The sequence below is a fragment of the Saimiri boliviensis genome, chromosome 15, assembly GCF_048565385.1.
Source record: "Saimiri boliviensis isolate mSaiBol1 chromosome 15, mSaiBol1.pri, whole genome shotgun sequence".
Taxonomy (NCBI): Eukaryota; Metazoa; Chordata; class Mammalia; order Primates; family Cebidae; genus Saimiri; species Saimiri boliviensis.
The window spans coordinates 26256620-26279442 of NC_133463.1; the positions used below are offsets into that span (position 1 = coordinate 26256620).

Sequence of the window (22823 nt, forward strand, 5' to 3'; positions counted from 1 at the left end):
AAAGTTTATTGAATTAAAGAATAAATTGGGCAATTATTTAACTTCTTTGAGACTGTTCCCCTAACAGTAAAATACAATTATTACTACACAAGATTGCTCTCAGGAACAAATGATAGTCTGTTTACACGAGTGCTTTAAAAACTGTAAAAACACTTTACGACTTTCAAGTGGAATTTGTATGTTGATTTAATGTCATTCCTAGAGCCGGTATTTTTTTTTTTTTATGACTATCAATTCGTTAAATTTAGCATTTCTATTAAAGCCCACGACTGATGTGCAGAACTGTTTTAATCATTTATAATGACGTTGTTTTAGACTATTACCAATTTTGTCTGGTTCCAGGGCTGTGGTGCCATACAGTAGTGATTGCAACAAACCCATACTTTCCGGAAAAAACATTCATTTTTCTCCACTCCTGGTTTCTATCGCAAAGAAATGTCTGGCAGAACCAGCACGAATCAATGACTCCAGCCTAGCACCTTCAGAAGTGATCAAAGACCCACAACACAGCTATCTCAAATTAAAGCCACTTTGACCAACGACAACGTCCAATGAAGACACGGAGGAGGGTTTGGCTGAAAGAACAGATGAGGAGAAACCGGGGGGGCCCTCCCTTCTCTCTCCCTCCCCCCACCGGGAGCTCTGCGGGGCGGTGCCGGGGTCCAGCGCGCAGGACGGTTGGGGGTCCCGCAGCGGGTGGCCAAGACCCGCGGCCAGTTGGGGTCAGCGAGCGCAGCGTCCGTTGGGGACTCCAGCTCCCAGCAGGCACCGCTTCTGCGGCCGACGCGCGTGGCGGCGCTGCCCGCTGGGACTCGTAGTGCGGTCCGGGTAGGAGAGATCTGGGAGCCTCCCCGGCTCCACCTACGCACGTTTCGGAAACCGGGTCCGGAGGGGACCACGCCGGCTCACTAGTGCCAGGCGTCCCTCGGAGCGGGAGTGAGGGGAGCGGGGCCGGCCGCGGCTGGAAGAGACCACCGGCGGACGGGCACGTGGGAGGTGGTTATAGCGGAGGAACCCGGAAGCCCCTTGCACCGCCCACCGCCGCGGTGAGGGGTTAACGCTCCTCCGGGTGGAGGGGGGGGGGCGGGCGTGGCTGGAGGCGGGGTCGTCCCAGCCGACGCCTCCGAGGACCGCCCGCGAGCCACCCTCCCTTTCCCTCCCCCTCCCCCACGGGCGCGACGCAGCTCGAGCTTGCTTCCAGGGCCGCGGCGCGTGCGCAAAAGCCCCGCCCATCCGTCCCGCCCCTACCCCCACACCACAGCCTCCGCCGCCGCCGCCACCTCTCCCTTCCTCTCTGCTCTTTCCTCCCCCCGTTTTCTCTTCCCTCCTCCCTCTCGTCTCCGCGTCTCCTCCTCCTCCGGCGCTGACGCTCGCGTAGGGCCCTAGCGTCAGACGCGCGGGGGCGGGGCAAGTGCGGCGGGGGGTATAAGTAGAGGTTGCTGGAGGCGGTGCTTCCCCTTCTCCCCGGCGGTTAGTGCTGAGAGTGCGGAGTGTGTGCTCCGGGCTCGGAACACACATTTATTATTAAAAAATCCAAAAAAAATCTAAAAAAATCTTCTAAAAAACCCAAAAAAATTTACAAAAATTCCGCGTCTCCCCCGCCGGAGACTTTTATTTTTTTTCTTCCTCTTTTATAAAATAACCCGGTGAAGCAGCGGAGACCGACCCGCCCGCCCGCGGCCCCGAAGCAGCTCCAAGAAGGAACCAAGAGACCGAGGCCTTCCCGCTGCCTGGACCCGACATCGCCACCCTCGCTCCCCGCCCGCGCCCGGCAGTCAGCGGCAGCGGATCGACCCAGTTCTGCGGCCGTTGAGTAGTTTTCGATTCCGGTTGATTTTTGTCCCTGTGCGCTTGCCCCCGCTCCCCTCCCCCCGGCTCCGGCCCCCGGCCCCGGCACTCGCTCTCTTCTTACGGAAAGGTCGCGGCCTGTGGCCCTGCGGGCAGCCGTGCCGAGATGAACCCCAGCGCCCCCAGCTACCCCATGGCCTCGCTCTACGTGGGGGACCTCCACCCCGACGTGACCGAGGCGATGCTCTACGAGAAGTTCAGCCCGGCCGGGCCCATCCTTTCCATCCGGGTCTGCAGGGACATGATCACCCGCCGCTCCTTGGGCTACGCGTATGTGAACTTCCAGCAGCCGGCTGACGGTGAGCACCGGGTTCCGCGTGCGGGCGGGCGGCCGAGCGGCCATGAGGCTCGGGCGGTGGCGGCGGGCGGGGTAGGCCGGCGGGCCCGGGGCGGGGGGCGGGAGGGCATGTCACCCCGCGACGGCCGGCGGGAAGGCGCCGGGGCTCCCGGAGCCGCCTTCCGGGAGCCCGCGGAGACCCACGCTGCCGGCAGCCGCACGCCCGGCTACTTCCTCCTTTGCTTTGCGACCATTTTCTCGGCCTCAGACGCTCTCAAACTTTAGGGTGATGACGCGCCGGGGGGGTGGGTGAGATTCGGTTCTTTCGCAGCGCTCCCGCCAGTGGCCCTGGGATTCTGGGGCGTCAAGCGCCGAGCTCCCTTCCCGAGTAAGAGGTGGAGGCGCTCCCACCACCCGGAGCTCCTGCTGGCCCCCCAGCCTGGGGAGGAAGTGTGATTCGGTGCTCGAAAAATACCACGTGTTGAACCCTGTAACCTCGCAGGCCCGAGGCCTGCTCCTGCTCCTGGCCCAGTCGCCTGGGGGAGCCACCAGGCCTTAGAATAAAGTTCCGGTGACAGTGTGTGGTGTGGTGGTCCTCAGGCTTGTGAGTCCACTCTCCAGAAACTCATCAGTGACTGATGGATGTAGAAATGGAATTTACCGGAGACATTGCATTGGGGTTTCCCTTAGGTTAAGCATTTCTCTAACATTAAAAGGGCAGGGTAGGAGGAGGGGATGTGGGTTCTAACTACTTTGAAGGCCAGTTTTCTCAGGCAGCTTAGACCATCTTTAGTCAAATTTTATTTTAGATTCACAATCCTGACAGTTTTCAAGTATATTATTTGTTACCTTCTGAAATAGTTCCTGTCGTTTTGAGGCACTTTTCTTTGTAGAATAGATTAGCCAATTTTGGCTATAAAATGTTACTTTAGTGTAATACCAACTAACCATTCTTATCTGTAACACTCAAGTAGTTAAAGTTTCTCTTATTTTTAAAAGTGACCCATGATACTTGTAAATTTTGGGAAATGACTGAGTACAAATAACGGAGATTAACTTGAGCTTGAAATTTTTGGGGGAATGCAGCTAACTTTGTGCTTTTATTTTGAAGTTAAACAGTTTCACAATTTTGTAAATGATATCTATGGTCTGTTGAGTTGTTAGGATTTTAGATCAATTGGCTTTGAGAAGCTTCATTCCATTTTACAGCCCAATTTTGCCTTTTTTCCCCCCTACAATCTGGCCACTTGAATAGGTGTCAAATAATCGAAATAACGAAGAATTCATTTTAATGTTAGTAGAAAGGGCCTTAAGGATGGAATTTAAACTTCTATTCCGTTCATTCAGTGGAACTTTGGTTACTGATTAGCTCTTCACTGTGTTAAATTGATACTGATTTTGGAAGCAAAATAATGAGTGACAGCAGAGTCAGAAGTTGTAAAACTGCACTGCAGGTTTCCTGCCCTTTTGCTCTGTAAGCAGTAACTCCAAATGTCACTTCGTAACAATTCTTGTCAACTTTAGGCAGGATGTATCAATGCTTGTCAGATGGGTGTAGATAACTTTGGGGCAAGTTATCACAATCTGAGGAGAGGGAGAGAAAATGTGAATGAATTCTAGAGACCATAAAATAATAACTTGAAAGTGTTACTCTTCCTCAGCTTAACGTTTTTAAATCCAAAAAAACAATTTTTAAATTTCTTGGGATTCGAAAAGTTAAACTTCAGGTTGCCGAGGTTACAGTGTACAATATATATTGTCAGTCTGTACCAGTAGACCAGTACCCTAACTACTCAAAAGAAGATGGCAGGTTTCCATTTTCCATTTTATATTGTTTCTGTATGTACAATTTACCATCCTTCCAATTACTTACTTAAGTGGCTTTCTTGTTCTTATTTTTTAAATAAAACTTATTGCTACATTGATAGGCAGAACAGCTTCTGAAAGTGACCAATATTCAACTTCATCTGAAGAGGTGACTCATTGAAAAATAGCTCTAGCAAAGTCAGCTAAAAAAAAAAACCAAAAAACAAAACAAAAACTAGGGAAGCTGAGTAGGTGTGGTCAATTGATAATGAGCTAACAGCTGATTATTGCTATATTCTAGAAGCTGGAACTTTAATTTATAAAAAAACAGGTGGCTGGAAAATTTATCCTGTCAGTAACTTCAAAGGTATATTGGCATGAAATTTGTAGAAATTGTTTCAGGCTTTAAAAAGAGACCGTTTACCTCTCTTCCAGGACTAGTCTTTACATAAGGATGTGTTATTTCGTTTAGAGCCTTTAAGGGTACGAGGTATACATAATAATTCAGTCCTTCATAGACCCTGAAACTGTAGATTTTGAAAATTTCTGGCACTATTCAGAAATAACTAAATCAGTTGTTAAGTAAATCAGTGATCTAAGGTGAAATTGATTTTATGTGTCAAGAAAGCATTAATAGTGAATTCTGAATATTGCAGATCTAAGGTTTTTAAAATTCTGTGATTATGAAACTGAGTATGTCTAACTTTAGCTTTTGAAAGCATGATTCAAATCTTGGTCTAGCCTTTCATTTTTTTTATAGGGTAGTAGGAAGTTGTGCCATGAATCACATGAAATCTCCCCTTCCCCCAATAATTCAGAAACTTTAGTTTTTTAGGAAATGGACTAATTTTTGTATGATATTGTTAGTCATTAGCAGTGATATGACCAATTTTAGCAAGTAGTTGAAATTAAAATACTTAAATCTGTAAACTACATTCAGCTTGTGGATAAATCTATTGCTAATAATGTCTTTTATATTGTTCATTAAACAGATTTATGTGTAGGAATGTGGATTTTATGTTAACTAGGAACAAAAGGTCGTTTTAGATTTAATGGCAATTAAGGCAAGAGATTGCTTCAAGAATTCATTAATTATTGGCAGTATAGCATCTTTTTATATATGAGAAATTTTTTAGGCTTTGGGTGTTCGTCTTTGCTTTATACAACTTAGGCCACATGCTAGTATGTGATACTTGAAAGGTCTAGCCATCTTGAAACTTAAAGAGGAAGTGTAAACTGTGAGACCATGTGTCCACCCACTCCACTCACTATAGTTTATATAATCTTAAGTAGCCAGCAAAAATTTTGACCTAATATCGACTCTGAAAATGTCTTTCCTGTAGCGGAGCGTGCTTTGGACACCATGAATTTTGATGTTATAAAGGGCAAGCCAGTACGCATCATGTGGTCTCAGCGTGATCCATCACTTCGAAAAAGTGGAGTGGGCAACATATTCATTAAAAATCTGGACAAATCCATTGATAATAAAGCATTGTATGATACATTTTCTGCTTTTGGTAACATCCTTTCCTGTAAGGTAAGCCAAAAAATGTCCGGTAAACATGTTTACATTATTGAGCTACTTTTAGTTTAGTGCTTGAAATAGGAACTGTGCTGTAATGGATATCTTTATTTCACAAATATCCAGGTTAGGTGGCTAACAGATTGTCTCTCAATACTAACAAATGTTAAATCAATAACACATAAAGAAAAACAGGTATGCATTTTTCCCTAGGTGGTTTGTGATGAAAATGGTTCCAAGGGCTATGGATTTGTACACTTTGAGACACAGGAAGCAGCTGAAAGAGCTATTGAAAAAATGAATGGAATGCTCCTAAATGATCGCAAAGTGTAAGTATAAATATCTAGAATCTTATTTTTAATAGTTCCAAATCCATTCATTTTAAGTTAATATATTTGTCAGGGAAAAGTTAGATACACATAAGATAAAAGAATAAAAATATTTTAAAGTTGAACAGCAAAAAAGAAAAGTTAATGTAGTTGTATTCAAGAGTGAAGATTAATAAGCTAATCTTGATTTTATAATTGAATTTTCGACACATTAAGAGTAACATACAAATAACAGGCTTAATGTAATTGATCAACATTCAAACCAAAAGGAAAACAGAAGATAGGTAAACAGGAATATGAAGGTTTTTCAGAATGAGTGCATTAGTGAAAAATTATGAATCCAGACAAACCTAATATTAATAATTCCTGAGGTACTGGTAAAATTAGCTCATTTTTCAGGTGAGAAAATTCAAAATAATTTGCTTTTATGTACTGTTAATACATATGATCTGGGATACACACCCAGTATGAATTCAGAGCCCACGCTTTCTGCCGATAGTGCTGCCATTTATTGATGGAAGTATAAAAATAAGTGGAATTAAATCTGGTTTTCGGGGTTTATCTGTCCTGAATTATACTTAATTTTTCTTGAAATAGACTAATTTTTTAAAGTTGTAAGTTTTAAAGTTAATGTCACTGATAAAACCTTTTGCATAAGCCTGTTTCTGCTAGTTCACAGATTTTTTTCCTGCTGCTGAGATGTCTGCAAAAACAATTAGGTTTTCTGATTTGTCAAAGGAATGGCAAATCTTAAATCTTTTTATCCCTAATGCCAGTGGATTACACTTAATCTAGGCAGATTCAGCAATAAGGTCATGATCCGTGCATGTAAATGATCTTTGCATTCTTGTTGCTGTGTAAATGGCAATGATGGTATGCACATTAGATTTGGTTCTTAAGAGAACCTACATTACTCTTGAATGTGTATTAGATGTGTTAAGATCTAAGCCAATTCTATGATTAAAGAAAGACCTTGTAACACCCATACAAGTCAGTAAGAAAACCAACAACTCCTCAGTAATGAGCAATCTTTACCAAAGCTAATTCTTATAGTCTTTAAATTGAGAGACATACAGCATTATAAAACTCACAAATGCCTGTCAGCAATGCTTTAGGAAGAAAGAAAACAAGCCCAACACTGGCAGGATCCAGGAAAGAATGATATACTGCTGTTTTGAGTAAAAGTGATAATAACCCTTTTGGAAATTTATAACTGTCCTAAGAACAGACACACAAAGTGTCTTTCATAAAGTTACAGCTTTACTGCAGTGTGCCTTTATTCACAGCTACTGGTAAGCTGAGGCAGGATGCTTGCGCCAAGGCTATAGTGGGCTGTGAATAGCTGTTACACTCCAGCCAGGGCAAAATAGCAAGAGCATGTCTCTTTTAAAAAGTTGCAGCATTATTTACAAAGCAGAAAGTGATGCTCACAATAAAATGAGCTCCCATTGAGAACATTTATGAAACTAATAGAATGGTGAAGACCAACCATATTTTGTGGGGCAAGAAGTAAATTATTTTTATTTTACTTTTTAGTTCCAAAGCTAGTTTAGCGATGAGATTTAGATGATTAGGATGAGATTATGGAAGATGGTTTTTTCCTTCTACTTTGCTGTTTTTTAAAATATGCTATGACACATGTGCTACCTTTTTTTTCTTCGGTGATCCTTGTTTTTTTGTTTTGTTTTTTGTTATTTTTGAAGACATGGTCTTGTTCTGTTGCCCAGGCTGGAGTGCAGTGGTGCAATCTCAGCTTACTAGCTTACTGCAACCTCCGCCTGCTGGGTTTAGGCGATTTTCATGCTTCAGCCTCCCAAGTAGCTGGGATTACAGGCATGTATCCCTACACCCAGCTAATTTTTGTATTTTTAGTAGAGATAGAGTATCACCATGTTGGCCAGGCTGATCTTGAATTCCTGGCCTCCAGTGATTGTCCCACCTTGGCCTCCTAAAGTGTTTGGATTACGGGTGTGAACCACTGTGCCTGGCCTAGTGATACTTGTTCTGAATTACTAATAAAAGGAAAAATTAAGTTTAGTGTCATTTTGTTGAAAATGTACACTTAAGCGGGCTATTCTGTGTTAGAGTAAAGGATTGGGAAGTTTAAATTCTTACTCTAGGAGATAGCAGAGAAAGCATAAGGGCCACTTTGAAATGACAGCAGTGAAAGGTTTTTAATTTGATATAGGTCTTTTTATTGGCATGATACACATACATTTCCACTCATTTATATTGATGGGTGTAATCCCTTTAACCTTGGGATAGCTAAAGAAAAGAGAAATATATATTAAAAGAAGTGTTTCTTTTTTTGTGATTATAGTTAAGAGGTTTATTTATATATGTCATGGTGTCATATCTTAAATTATAGCCCTATTTCTATTTGGTAGTGTGCTTTTTATTAGAGATTCTGAATATTCTCAGTAACAATGAGAAAACCAACCTTGAGGCTTAAATCTGAACTTTATAGAATAGAATCTAATTTTATAGTCCCTGTATATTTTACTAGATTTGTTGGACGATTTAAGTCTCGTAAAGAAAGAGAAGCTGAACTTGGAGCTAGGGCAAAAGAGTTCACCAATGTTTACATCAAGAATTTTGGAGAAGACATGGATGATGAGCGCCTTAAGGATCTCTTTGGCAAGTTTGGTAATGTGTCTGAGTTAAATTTTTATACACACAGTTTGAATTAATGCTCAATGTTAATTTTAGCTAGTACTTTATATTTAAAAAGTCAATAAAATTAGACTTACATGGTACTTTAAAAATATTTGTGGTTATTTGAATTAAGCTACTGGCCATCTATTACACTACAAAGTAGTATAATGCAAATAAATAGAATTCTATTCATGTTAAAGGTTAATAGCATTAGATTAGCACGATACAGTATGACCGAGTAGTTCAGATTTTAAAATATTTAACTACATTAAGAGGCTGTAGTTAAATATTTTAAAATCTGAACTACTCGGTCATACCGTACTGTACTATATATATACGCATGCAATTAGAAACCCCACGCCATGAGAGGCATACATTTAACACAGCCAGCCTATAGTGGAATGCAGTCTCATAGGACAGCAAAGCTGGCGAGTCTAAGTAACATCGTGTTTGTGCAATTTAAAACAATGACTTTCAGAGATGAAGCAAAAAATCCAGATTTTTCAGTGATACCACCTTGGGATTTAAAATACTTACTTCCTGCATTGAAAAATAACTTCATAAAACTTGAAACTAATGAAACACAAACCAGTCTTAGTTTAGGTAGGGATGGAACAGATTGAAACAATTTTAAATGTACATGCAGATGATTTGCTTGACCCTGTCCTTTGCATTTCTTGTTGAACTTAGAGGTGCCTTGCTTTTTTTTGGTATGTCAAATAATAAAATAGGAAATCTAATACATTGCCTTTTTTTTTTTTTTTTTTTTTTTTTTTGGACAAGATCGCCCTGTTACCCAGGCTGGAGTGCAGTGATGCCATCTCCACTCACTGTAACCTCCGCCTCCTGGGTTCTGGTGATTCTCCTACTTCCACCTCAAGTAGCTGGGATTACAGGCGTGTGCCACCACGCCTGGCTAATTTTTGTATTTTTAGTAGACACAAGGTTTCACCATGATGACCAGGCTAGTCTCGAACTCCTGACCTCAAGTGATCCACCTGCCTTGGCCTCCCAAGGTGCTGGGATTACAGATGTGAGCCACTGCACCCAGCCAGGAAATCTAATACCTTAATGTCATGCTAGCATGCCACATTGAGCCCTCCTTAAGCAAAAAAATACCATTTTGCACAAAGATAATATAAAATGTAGAAAGTGACATCATGTTTCACGTCTCACCCCAAATTGTCTTTAGCTACTGCCTTTTATATATTTCAGCTGTCATGCTTCCTAACATCTTTTAATTAGAAGCTATTTGCTGGGCTGGGCATGGTGGCTCACGCCTGTAAATGTCAGCACTTTGGGAGGCCAAGGTGGGCGGATCACCTGAGGTCAGGAGTTCAAGACCAGCCTGGCCATCGTGGTGAAACTCCGTCTTTAAAAAGAAAAAAGCTATTTCTAAAAGCTGATGTTGTTAACTCCTTACCTTATGAATGATGCTATATAAGTTGACCACAAATATGTAAGTATATCAGATATTTTCTTGACTTTGGCCTCAGGAGAGAGTCATATTCAGAAGAAAATCTGACTTTGCCCATACACCTTCTGAATTTCTGTAATCGAATGTGATTTTTAACCTTTTCTGCCCCGCTTGCCTGAGATACCACTTGCCTCAGTTACCTGTCTCTCACTTTAGAGAGAGTTGGGGGAAAACATGTCTTCAGAAATAAATGCTTCTTCCTCCAGGTAATTCACCTGTGTCTTTTTTTTCTTTTTTTTTTTTTTTCTGTCTTTCAAATTCCTAAATCACCTGTCTTACCAAAGAGTCCAACCATGTATTCCCTCCACTCCCTGTTGAAGGTGGGCCAAAGCTTAATAAATGCTTGTTTCTTAATATAAAGAAAATCAAATTGGTCTGGCACAGTGACTCATACCTGTAACCCCAGCATTTGGGGAGGTCAAGGAAGGAAGATCACTTGAAGCCACAAGTTTGAGATCAGCTTGGACAACATAGCAAGACCCTATCTCTACAAAAAAATAGCCAGGCAAGGTGGTATGTTGGCCTTTAGTCCCAGCTACTTGGGAAGTTGAGGCAGGAGGATCACTTGAGCCCAGGAATTGAGGTTAAAGTGAGCTATTCATTGTGCCACTACATTCTAGTCTGGGCAATGGAATGAGATAGTATCTTTAGAGAAGAAAAGGGGAGAGAAGAAGGTATTAACTTTCTTTTTTTTTTGAGACAGAGTCTCACTGTGTCACCCAGTCTGGAGTGCAATGGCATGATCTCGGCTCACCGCAACCTCCACCTCCCAGGTTCAAGCGATTCTCCTGCCTCAGCCTCCTGAGTAGCTGGGATTACAGGCACACGCCACCGCGCCCAGCTAATTTTTGTATTTTTAGTAGAGACGGGGTTTCAACATTTTGGCCAGGCTGGTCTCGAACTCCTGACCTTGTGATCCACCCGCCTCGGCCTCCCAAAGTGCTGGGATTACAGGTGTGAGCCACCGCGCCCGGCAACTTTCTTAATAATAAAGGATCTTCAAGTAGAAAAGTACACCTACCTGGGGCATAGAAGGCTGGGAGGGAGGAATCAATTTACGGAGTTTGGAAATTTTTTTAATCTCATTTTTTAAATGACTTTGTTTCTGTATGTTGAAATTTGAAATGTATAACGTAAATGTTGTAAGGAATATCACTGATTTATTTAAAACAATTTTTTAGGGCCTGCCTTAAGTGTGAAAGTAATGACTGATGAAAGTGGAAAATCCAAAGGATTTGGATTTGTAAGCTTTGAAAGGCATGAAGATGCACAGAAAGTAAGTGGTCTGTATTCAGGAGGAAGGGGGTAGAAATTTGAGTTGTTCTTGTGTTGAAGTTAATGTACATACTATTTTACATGTTTTTATATTTTCAGTTATTTGCATTTTATGTATTAGCTTTGAGAGCATAAATTGGTAGCTTATATTGTCCCAAAACCTTGAGGTTTTGGAATAGCTTTTGTGACGTAACAGATTCATCTTAATTGTTAATGAACTTTTAATGAAAAGTTTTGTGATTTTTTTGTTTGTTTGTTTTTGGAAGGCTGTGGATGAGATGAATGGAAAGGAGCTCAATGGAAAACAAATTTATGTTGGTCGAGCTCAGAAAAAGGTGGAACGGCAGACGGAACTTAAACGCAAATTTGAACAGATGAAGCAAGATAGGATCACCAGATACCAGGTTCATTTTTAATTGAACAAGCAAAATAAGACAGGGATGAGGAATCCTATTTTACGTTCATTTCAGTTACTGCCAGGTAACTGGAGGGTTTGAGAGGGGATAGGAGAAGAAACATGGGATAAAATAATAGGAGATATACTTAGGTACAACCATGGTTTTCTTTTTCTATAATTTTCTTTTCTTCTTTTTAGGGTGTTAATCTTTATGTGAAAAATCTTGATGATGGTATTGATGATGAACGTCTCCGTAAAGAGTTTTCTCCGTTTGGTACAATCACTAGTGCAAAGGTAAGAGAGCATATGGTGTATGTTTTTGAGATGCATGCATGTGGATAATATGTATATAAAAATTCATGCATGTGGATATATATATATATATAAATTTTGCATTAATACAGCCACCAGAGAGGTGTTTGCTTCATTACTTCTAAAACTTATATTCACGTTTGAAGTAGTTGTGGCCTAATGGTTAACTTGTAAATGGTAAGTTCTGAACCCTTTGCTAGGGAAGGGTGTGTTTGACCATTGTTACCCTCACATGATTTGCCCTATTCCAACAACTAGTTACTTTACTGGTTAAAGAAAGCAATTTATTAATCGTTACTATAGTTCTGATCTGTTCTTTTTTACACTTCATTCTAGCTAGTCAAACCCCAGTTCCTTCTCCTGCCCCCTAGCAGTAAGGATAGAGATCATATTTCCTTTTACTTGAAGTCAGAGATTAAGAAACAAACAGTAGTATTCTAGTACCAGATTCTGAAATACAGATTTAAGAACTTCTGGATGTTTTTCTCTAGTGTCTGTGGGCCAAGAGTTCCTCTGTATGTGAAGTTTTGTGCATATGTAATTTTGCTGGGGTGGGAGAATAGTACATAGGAAAAACTACAACTCAACTGAACTAGAATGACACTATGGCTGGCCTTTCTAGTCAGCTTTTCCTGGCAAGTCCAAGGAAGCTTCTGTGAGAGTGAGGAAGTGTTAGAGGAAAGGTGGATTAGTACAAGTAAAATTCAAGTGCCATGGTTGTCTTGTGTTTCAGGCTGCTTTTGTATGAGTACTTGGAGTGTGGTAGAATTTATTCCTGAATGTTTTTGTCTTTAGGGTGTTCCCTGAAAGTTGTTTAAGTTTAGTGTTGTGTATCAGTTTATTTTGAATGTATGAAGCATGTGTGTTTTTCTGTTTCTTGAGACAGGATCTCACTATGTTGCACAGGTTGGAGTGCAGTGGCATGGCACAACCACAGCTCACTGCAGCCTTAGCCTCTCCTGGGCTTAAGCCAAGCTTGTCCAACCCACTGCTTGCAGGTCTCATGTGGCCCAAGACTGCTTTTAATGCAGCCCAACACAGTCTTGATCTTATGAAGAGTTTTTTTTTTTTTTTGAGATGGACTTTCGCTCCGTCACCCAGGCTGAACACAGTGACGCGATCTCACCTCACTGCAACCTTCTCCTGGAGTTCAAGTGATTCTCCTGCCTCAGCTTTCCAAGTAGCTGGGATTGCAGATGCCCTCCACTATTTTTAGTAGAGAAGGGGTTTCATCATGTCGACCGTGCTGGTCTTGAAACTCCTGACCTCGTGATTCGCCCATCTCAGCCTCCCAAAGTGCTGGGATTATAGGCGTGAGCCACTGTGCCCTGCCGGTTTTACATTTTTAAAGCTGATCAGCTTTATTGTTAGTGTATTTTGTGTGCAGCCCATGATAATGATTCTTCAGTGTGGCCCAGGGAGTCGAAAAGTTTGGCCGCCCCTGGTAAGCAATCCTCCCACCTCATGGACTGGCGTAGCCCAGGAAATATTAAGTTTTTTTGTGGAGACAAGGTCTCCCTATGTTGTGGTCTCAAGCGATCCTCTGGCCAGCATGATTTTCAAATGAGAATCTTTTATTAATAAAGTCTTTTTTTTTAAAAGTTTTATTTAGAGATGGGGTTATGAGACTGGCTAATTTTTGTATTTTTGGTAGAGACAGGGTTTCACCATGTTCCCCAGGCTGGTCTCAAACTTGTGGCTTCAAGTGATCTCCTGGGTTCAAGTGATCCACCTGCCTTAGGCTCCCAAAATGCCAGGATTATAGGCATGAGCCACTGGGCCCGGCCTGTTAAGTCTTTTTGAAAAGTCCTTTGTGGATTACATCACTTACTGTTTTCAGGGAGGAGAAAAGGTTGGCAAGAACTTATTCTGAAGGAGGAGGTCATTATGTTAATTTAATAATGCTTGCTGAAAAAAATATTCATCAATTAAGACAAGGGTATAAATTGAAAGGTGACTGCTCCATTCCTCATTTTCGGTCTGCAGAGGGAGTTAGGTTTGGGTATCCTGAATTTTCTATACTGTTCAAACAGAAAACAGATTTTAGAAAATGGGGTCGTACTGCACATATTCTGATTGCCTTTTCACTTAAAGTCAGATCTGGATACGTATTTATTTCTGGTAGTTTTTAAATCAGGGGCCGTATATTCATGATATATACACATACCACCACCTTAATTTTACTGTACCTGTATCGAAACATTTGTGTTGCTTTGCATATTTATTTCCAGTGTTACAATTTATTGCTCCAGTGCATCTTGCGTTTATTTTTTTATTTTTTATTTATTTATTTTTTTTTTTGAGACGGAGTTTCACTCTTGTTACCCAGGCTGGAGTGCAATGGCGCGGTCTCGGCTCACCGCAACCTCCGCCTCCTGGGTTCAAGCAATTCTCCTGCCTCAGCCTCCTGAGTAGCTGGGATTACAGGCACACGCCACCATGCCCAGCTAATTTTTTGTATTTTTAGTAGAGACGGGGTTTCACCATGTTGACCAGGATGATCTCAATCTCTCGACCTCGTGATCCACCCACCTCGGCCTCCCAAAGTGCTGGGATTACAGGCTTGAGCCACCGCGCCCGGCCGCGTCTTGCATTTAAATTTCTAGAACTGGAATTACTGTTCAGTGGTAATATGTATTCAAAATTGAGACAACCAAATTGTCCAAAATGGATGAACAAATTTCTACTGGTCTAAACAGATTTGTCAGTTAGCTAGAAACTAGTGTTTCTTCTTTCCAAATGTAGACTTTTAAAAAAAAATTTAGTGATATACTTTCATGTGTTTACTAGTTTCACCTTTTATTTGTGTATTTTTATATCGGGTTTGTCTATCTTTATATTAATTTAGGGAATATTTGTTTTATTTTTTTTGAGATGGAGTTTCACTCTAAGTGAAGCAGCGTGATCTTAGCTCACTGTAACCTCCACCCCTTGGGTTCAAGCAATTTTCCTGCCTCAGCCTCCTGAGTAGCTGGGATTATAGGTGCCTGCCACTACATCCGTCTAATTTTTGTATTTTTAATAGAGATGAGGTTTCACCATGTTGACCAGGCTGGTCTCAAACTCTGACTCCAGACGATCCACCTGCCTCGGCTTCCCAAAAGTACTAGGATTACAAGCATGAGCCACTGCACCAGGCCAAACATTAGTTTGATATTGGAAATGTTTTCTTCAGAGTTTTCCCTTTGTAGACTTCACTTATGATGTGTGGTTTTTTTTGTTCTTGTCTTAGAAAGGCTTTCTATTTCTACATTTTATGTTCAGATTCAGAATCTACCTGTGATTTAAGATTTTTTCAGTGTAATGTGAATACAAGAGTTCTACGTTAATTTTTTCATTTGTCCCAGTGTGTCATATATTGAGTAGCTCAAAGTTCTTTATTTCCCCACTACTTTAAAATGTTAACTTTAACACACCGAATTCCCATAATCGTGTGGGTGTATTTCTGGACTCTGTTTATTGCCTTTTGTTCCTCTGCCACTCGCATACTGTTAATTTAGTTTTATAGCATGCTTATATATATTGCTGGCCTAGCAAGTGGTTCTTTGCAAGTCTTCATCGCTCATTTTAAAGGTCTTTGCAATCAATTTTAGAAGAAGCTTCCTCTTGCGTGTTGTTTATACCATAATATTTATGGATCCTTTACTCTTGAATGTGAAAACTAAGATGTGGGTATTATAAGATTCAACTCCTTTTTTCTCAAAGGCATAGTCAAACATCTTGTCAGCTTGAATTGTTAGATAATTAAATTTTAATATTGAAAATCCAATCAAATTCAATGTCTAAAATCTTTAAAAGTTGCTGCACTTAATACTTGGATATTAAGGAAAAATCGTGAACTCAGTGAATACGCATTAACAGGGTTCAGTTATTTGATTCAGTGATTTATAATTGTCTAAATGGTAATGCTCTTTTTTGTGCCTCATTCTTCCATTGCATTAACTTTTTTTTTTCTCTTAATAGGTTATGATGGAGGGTGGTCGCAGCAAAGGGTTTGGTTTTGTATGTTTCTCCTCCCCAGAAGAAGCTACTAAAGCAGTTACAGAAATGAACGGTAGAATTGTGGCCACAAAGCCATTGTATGTAGCTTTAGCTCAGCGCAAAGAAGAGCGCCAGGCTCACCTCACTAACCAGTATATGCAGAGAATGGCAAGTGTACGAGCTGTGCCCAATCCTGTAATCAACCCCTACCAGCCAGCACCTCCTTCAGGTTACTTCATGGCAGCTATCCCACAGGTAGGTTTTAGGAGGGAACCACAACCATGAAGGTTTTCATATTTGGTCATTTCTAGTGTTTTTTTGTGCCCCCAGTCTCCAGTATAAAAAGCATTAAGAAATGTAATTATGATTGAATTGGAAAAAATGCTTGAGTGTGAAGGCTTGGTAATTGTTTTGAAAAAGAACATATAATTTGTTGCATTGTTTGCTTTTATTCTCAATGAATAAACTCATGCCTTTTTTCCTCTGCAGACTCAGAACCGTGCTGCATACTATCCTCCTAGCCAAATTGCTCAACTAAGACCAAGTCCTCGCTGGACTGCTCAGGGTGCCAGACCTCATCGTAAGTCTTTTTTCTTTTAATTAAGGTCGGGGATTGAGTTAAAAATACACATTGGGCAAATCAGCTCTTCTGTGTCAATGTTAGGTTAACTGTTGCATTTCACATAATTTGTGGTTATGGATGTTCATTTTTATAGCATTTAAAAACTGTGCTTTACCATTTCTTTCACATAGAGAGTAATGTCTACACTGGTTTGATTTCTCTTTAAAAAATGTTTTGGGAATGGGTACAGCTCTTCATTTCTTTCTTTCTTTCTTTTTTTTTTTTTTTTTTTGAGACAGATTCTGACTGTGTCGCCCAGGCTGGAGTGCAGTGGCTCAATCTTGGCTCACTGCAGCCTCCACCTCCCAGGTTCAAATGATTCTTCCTGCTTCAGCCTCTGGAATAGCTGGGATTGCAGGTGCCTGTCACCACGCCTAGCTAACTTTTTTTATTAATAGAGACTGGATTTCACCATGCTGGCCAGGCTGGTCTCAAACTCCTGATCTCAGGTGATCTACCCACCTTGGCCTCCCAAAGTGTTGGGATTGCAGGTGTGAGCTGTGGCACCTGGCCAGTTTTATATTTTGTTAGGCAGTAGTTTCAAAGGTCTTGCCATCTCATTGTATATGAGAATCAGAGTCCTGGCACTTTTAAGTCTTGTACTGTGGAACAGCGTGTTATATTCCAAGAGCATTTAAGAGTTTATATTTTAGATAGAGTCTCACTCTGTCTTCTGGGCTGGAGTGCAGTGGCGTGATCTTGGCTTACTGCAGCCTTCACCTCCTGGGTTCAAGTGATTCTCCTGCCTCAGCCTCCTGAGTAGCTGGGACTATAGGTACATGCCACCATGCAGCTAATTTTTTTTAGTATTTGTAGAGATGGGATTTTACCACGTTGTCCAGGCTGGGAGCACTTAGAATTTTATGATTATGTTTCAGGTATATTTATAAGTACTCCTCCTTATATGAATTAATGTGTTTACTTATTGATGCTCTGAGTCTGGGGAAATGCAGGTGTAAGACTCAGCTTTAAAAAGTTTATATAGGCTAGGTGTGGTAGCTCATGCTTGTAATCCCAGCACTTTGGGAGGCCAAGGCGGGCAGATCACCTGAGATCAGGAGTTTGAGAACAGCCTGACCGACATTTAGAAACCCTGTCTCGGCCGGGCGCGGTGGCTCAAGCCTGTAATCCCAGCACTTTGGGAGGCCAAGGTGGGTGGATCACGAGGTCAAGAGATCGAGACCATCCTGGTCAACATGGTGAAACCCCGTCTCTACTAAAAATACAAAAACTTAGCTGGGCATGGTGGCGCGTGCCTGTAATCCCAGCTACTCAGGAGGCTGAGGCAGGAGAGTTGCCTGAACCCAGGAGGCGGAGGTTGCGGTGAGCCGAGACCGCGCCATTGCACTCCAGCCTGGGTAACGGGCAAAACTCCGTCTCAAAATAAATAAGTAAATAAATAAACTCTGTCTCTACTAAAATTAAAAAATTAGCCTGACATGGTGGCACGTGACTGTAATCCCAGCTACTAGGGAGGCTGAGACAGAAGAATTACTTGAACCCGGGAGGCAAAGATTGCAATGAGCCAAGATCATGCATTGCACTCCAGCCTGGGCAACAGGAGCGAAACTCTGTCTCAAAAACAAACAAAAAAAAAGGTTGTATTTTTTCAGTTCTACTCTTCAGATTGAAGAAAATAGGATGAACACTTTTCACTCAGTGAATTTTCCCAGTTAATGTATATTCAAATCTTTAAATGCAGCATTCCAAAATATGCCCGGTGCTATCCGCCCAGCTGCTCCTAGACCACCATTTAGTACTATGAGACCAGCTTCTTCACAGGTTCCACGAGTCATGTCAACACAGCGTGTTGGTGAGTCTTAACCCTTCCTTTAAAAATTGATCACCAATTTGAAAGAGCAAGATAAAAATACAAAATCTTACCTTGTAGCTAACACATCAACACAGACAATGGGTCCACGTCCTGCAGCTGCAGCTGCTGCAGCTACTCCTGCTGTCCGTACCGTTCCACAATATAAATATGCTGCGGGAGTTCGCAATCCTCAGCAACATCTTAATGCACAGCCACAAGTTACAATGCAACAGGTATGGATTTAATGATTTCTCAATAAAAATCACATTTCTTGGTTGAAGTCAAAGATGTGAAGAAAGCAGGGCACAGTGGCTAACACCTGTAACCCCAGCACTTAGGGAGTCTGAGGCAGCAGATTGCTTCTTGAGACCAGGAGTTTGAGACCAGCCTGGGCAATATAGCAGGAACCTGTCTCCATAAAGAAAACTAGCTGGGCAAGGTGGCACACGCCTGTAGTCCCAGTTACTAGGAAGGCTGAGGAGGATTGCTTGAGCCCGGGAGTTTGAGGCTACAGCAAGCTATAATGCCTGCTGGGTGACAGCAAGACTCTGTCTCAAAAAAAAAAAAAAAAAAAAAAAGTGAAGATAGCTGCATGATAGGTTTTTGAGAGCTTAGGCTATCTGGAACATCATGCTAATATGATAGCATGTAAAATGTCTTATGCTTAAAGAATAGGACAAGCAACCAGAAATCCACATCCTGAATCACTTGGGTGGTTTGAGAGCTTTCTTTGTAGTTGAAGAAAAGTTTATTTTGGGAGATTGGGCTTTTTTACTGACCCAGAGGCCAATACACAATGATAAAAAATGTGATTCCAAAGAATACTCTGGGTAAAAAGAAAATGAAATTAATCAAAAGTGGTTATACATATTTGATCATATATGTGTTTTATATATAAAACAAAATTTACTTTTTTTTAGTTAGCCAATTCTCCTACCTCAGCCTCTGTCGTAGCTGGGAGTTTTGCCATGTTGGCCAGGCTGGTGTCTCAGACTCCTGACTTCAAATGATCTGCCTGTCTTGGCCTCCCAAAATGCTGGGATTATAGGTGTGAGCCACCATGCCTGGCCTAAAACTCCTTACAAGTAGCTGTGATACACAGTGCATAGTAACTACTTTGGCCTCTTTCTAATTCACTCACTCAACTTCCTTACCTCATATTTCGATGGAAGTCTACCATTTCAGCAGATGTTCATTGATGACTACTTGTAATTGCTTTTTTTCCTGTGCTTTACGCTCTCGCGTTCTCTTGTTCTGTCTAGCCTGCTGTTCATGTACAAGGTCAAGAACCTTTGACTGCTTCCATGTTGGCATCTGCCCCTCCTCAAGAGCAAAAGCAAATGTTGGGTAAGTACGTTTGTCCCACCTTGCCAATTCAGAGAGATTAGAAAATATAGGAATCACTTAGGTACCCTTTGTACCTAAAATTGACAGCTAGGTCAGTGGAATTGATCTGAATTGGCATGAATGATATTTGATAGCACAGTTGGTCTGCCTAATTAAAACCACTGGAAAGCCAATAAGAAAATACATTGTTAGTAATGAAGAGGGTAGTAAGGCATTACTCACTATGGACACCCACTACATTTTTGAAAGAAGGAATTTGAAGCAAATGAGAGGAAAACTTGTGACTTTGAACACTGATTTAGCAACCTAATGGTAACATTGCTTAATTGACAAACCAATAATGTCAAGAATGCCTTGTCAAAAATTGCTTTGTGGCAGATTTTACTCTGTTCTTCCCATGAAGACACGATACTGAAGTGGTAATTCTGTGCGGTTAAAAAGGTTTTTTGTTGAAGGGAGTTTTTGAATGTTTTGTTCCTAGGTGAACGGCTGTTTCCTCTTATTCAAGCCATGCACCCTTCTCTTGCTGGTAAAATCACTGGCATGTTATTGGAGATTGATAATTCAGAACTTCTTCATATGCTTGAGTCTCCAGAGTCACTCCGTTCTAAGGTGATTAAATGTATCATTTACCCAGTTGCCTTTTACATGGTTATTACGTGGCTTTTTATAGGGTCTTAATTCTACCTAACATTTATGTTATATATAAGCCATGTACAATTGTAAAGTCTGCATAATAACCTATGGCGCTATTATCCCATTTTACAGATAGGGAAACTGAAACAGGCTGAAAAATTTGACAAATGCTCACACAGCTGTTAAGTAACAGAACCAGGCTTCAAATCCAGTCAACTCCAACAGCCACACTCTCAACTGCTGCTGCTTTCTCTAGTGGAGAAAGAAGTATTTTTTGAGGGTGGCAAGGACAAGGAAAGAGAAGTGCAAGGGGGCGATTCATAATTCTAGAATAGTGGTATAATGGAACTCAAAACTAAGTATAGTTTAATGTAACTATTTACACTTTCATCTGAGGGAAGAAGCTTATTTTTGTTGGGAATTGGTGTGTCATCAATATGAAACTCTTTATTACCGTTCCTCTTCTGAGCCAATTTATCTTTGTTTTCCCCTTCTTTAGGTTGATGAAGCTGTAGCTGTACTACAAGCGCACCAAGCTAAAGAGGCTGCCCAGAAAGCCGTTAATAGTGCCACCGGTGTTCCAACTGTTTAAAGTGAGCTTTTCCCTCTGCTTTGTTGTTTAAAGCTTGTATTTTGAAATGTACATAGCAAAAGATCATTTCAGTTCATTTAAATGTATTGCTAATTTTTCAAGGAAAAGTAGAGCTAACTATAGAGGAATTAAAGGAATTTTACTCGTTAACTGTTGGATTTTTAAAATCACAGCACTTCCAGGGTTTCTTTCTCCTCCCCCAAAAAACGGAGTCTTGCTCTATTGCCTAGGCTGGATTGCAATGGCGTGATCTTGGCTCACTGCAGCTTCCACCTCCTGGGTTCAAGCAATTCTCCTACCTCAGCCTCCCAGGCAGCTAGAATTACAGGCCCATGCCACCACACCCAGCTAATTTTTTGTAATGTTTTACTACAGTCGAGGTTTCGCCATGTTGGCCAGGTACTCCTGACCTCAAGTGTTCCATCCACCTTGGCCTCCCAAAGTGTTGGGATTACAGGTGTGAGCCACTGTGTCTGGCCAGATTTTGTGTAGTAATATGTAGTAAATAGCCTGTCACAAGTTGGCTTTCATAGTTAACACCTTTCCTTATTGGGTGGTGTTAAATAGTGGCCCTTGAGGCTCTACTACTCTCTTTCATTATTCCCAAGAAACTGAGTAGTGCAGCCAGGATCAAGATCAGGGATTGGCAAATCTTTTTTGTAATGGGCCAGATAGAAATATTTTGGGCTTTGAGGACCATGTTATCTCTGAAATGATCTTGTTCCAGTGTTAGCTACCATGTCAGAACAACCATAGGCAGTATGTATACAAATGAAAGGTATGGCTGTGTTCCAGTAAAACTATAGATAGAAACAGACAGCCACACTGGATTTGGCTAAGGGCTTTAATTTGCTATTAGCAAGTGATAGTCCTGGTCTTAATTTTTTTTTTTTTTTTTTTTTTTTTAACATTTACAGATTGATCAGGGACCACAAAAAGAGACTTGTGCTTCACCGAAGAAAAATATCTAAACATCGAAAAACTTAAATATTATGGAAAAAAAACATTGCAAAATATAAAATAAATAAAAAAAGGAAAGGAAACTTTGAACCTTATGTACCGAGCAAATGCCAGGTCTAGCAAACATAATGCTAGTCCTAGATTACTTATTGATTTAAAAAAAAAAAAAAATAGTAAAATATAAAAACAAATTAATGTTTTATAGACCCTGGGAAAAAGAATTTTCAGCAAAGTACAAAAATTTAAAGCATTCCTTTCTTTAATTTTGTAATTCTTTACTGTGGAATAGCTCAAAATGTCAGTTCTGTTTTAAGTAACAGAATTGAAAACTGAGCAAGGAAACGTAATTTGGATTATAAAATTCTTGCTTTAATAAAAATTCCTTAAACAGTGCACGGTTTTGCTTTTTTTCAGTCTTTGTAATTGGCATGTATAAATAGGTAATATCTTAGTGGTGCTGAGCTGAAACATAACATAAGAATCTTTCATGAAGAATGTACTGTTAAAGTAAGTTTAAGGTGTCTGTTGGTTTTATGTAAAAGGCACAAGACAATTCCTCTAGTTCATTTTATGAGTTAAGGTTTCCATATGGATTGAACCAATCCATATTCGTTAACATGATCTTAACATTTCATGTACAAGACTCAACACCCATCAACTTTTAAAGATAAACCAGTTTATAGGGGTTTTTTGTAGGGGGGGTGCATGTAGAGAAGGGGATTTCCCTACTTTGTCCAGGCTGGTCTCGAATTCCTGGACTCAAGGGATCCTTCTGCATGAGCCTCCGTGCCTGGCACACCGGTTTATGTTTATATTGAGGTTTTTAGGCTAGGAGATGATTAGCTTAAACTCTTACATGATTTAAAAACAATGACAGCTACCCTTGAAGAGGATGTAGACAATATAGCTTTGGTACAATTTTAATATTAAAGTGTTAAAAGGATTATTTTTAAACCTTATTTTTGTAAGGTTTT

At 40.8% G+C, this 22823-nt stretch overlaps 1 protein-coding gene across 1 annotated transcript; it reads left to right on the top strand.

Annotated features, from left to right (window-relative positions):
* The first annotated feature begins 1450 nt into the window (after nt 1–1450).
* PABPC1 (poly(A) binding protein cytoplasmic 1) lies at nt 1451–22242 on the top strand. The gene is made up of 15 exons (XM_039464532.2): nt 1451–2147; nt 5275–5468; nt 5667–5782; nt 8289–8428; nt 11096–11190; nt 11456–11593; nt 11785–11880; nt 15862–16134; nt 16369–16459; nt 18204–18314; nt 18393–18547; nt 19577–19661; nt 20143–20273; nt 20797–20890; nt 21807–22242. Exons 1-14 carry the CDS (start codon nt 1955–1957, stop codon nt 20887–20889), a joined length of 1911 nt encoding a protein of 636 aa, XP_039320466.1. The 5' UTR covers nt 1451–1954; the 3' UTR covers nt 20890; nt 21807–22242.
* Nucleotides 22243–22823: the final 581 nt, after the last annotated feature.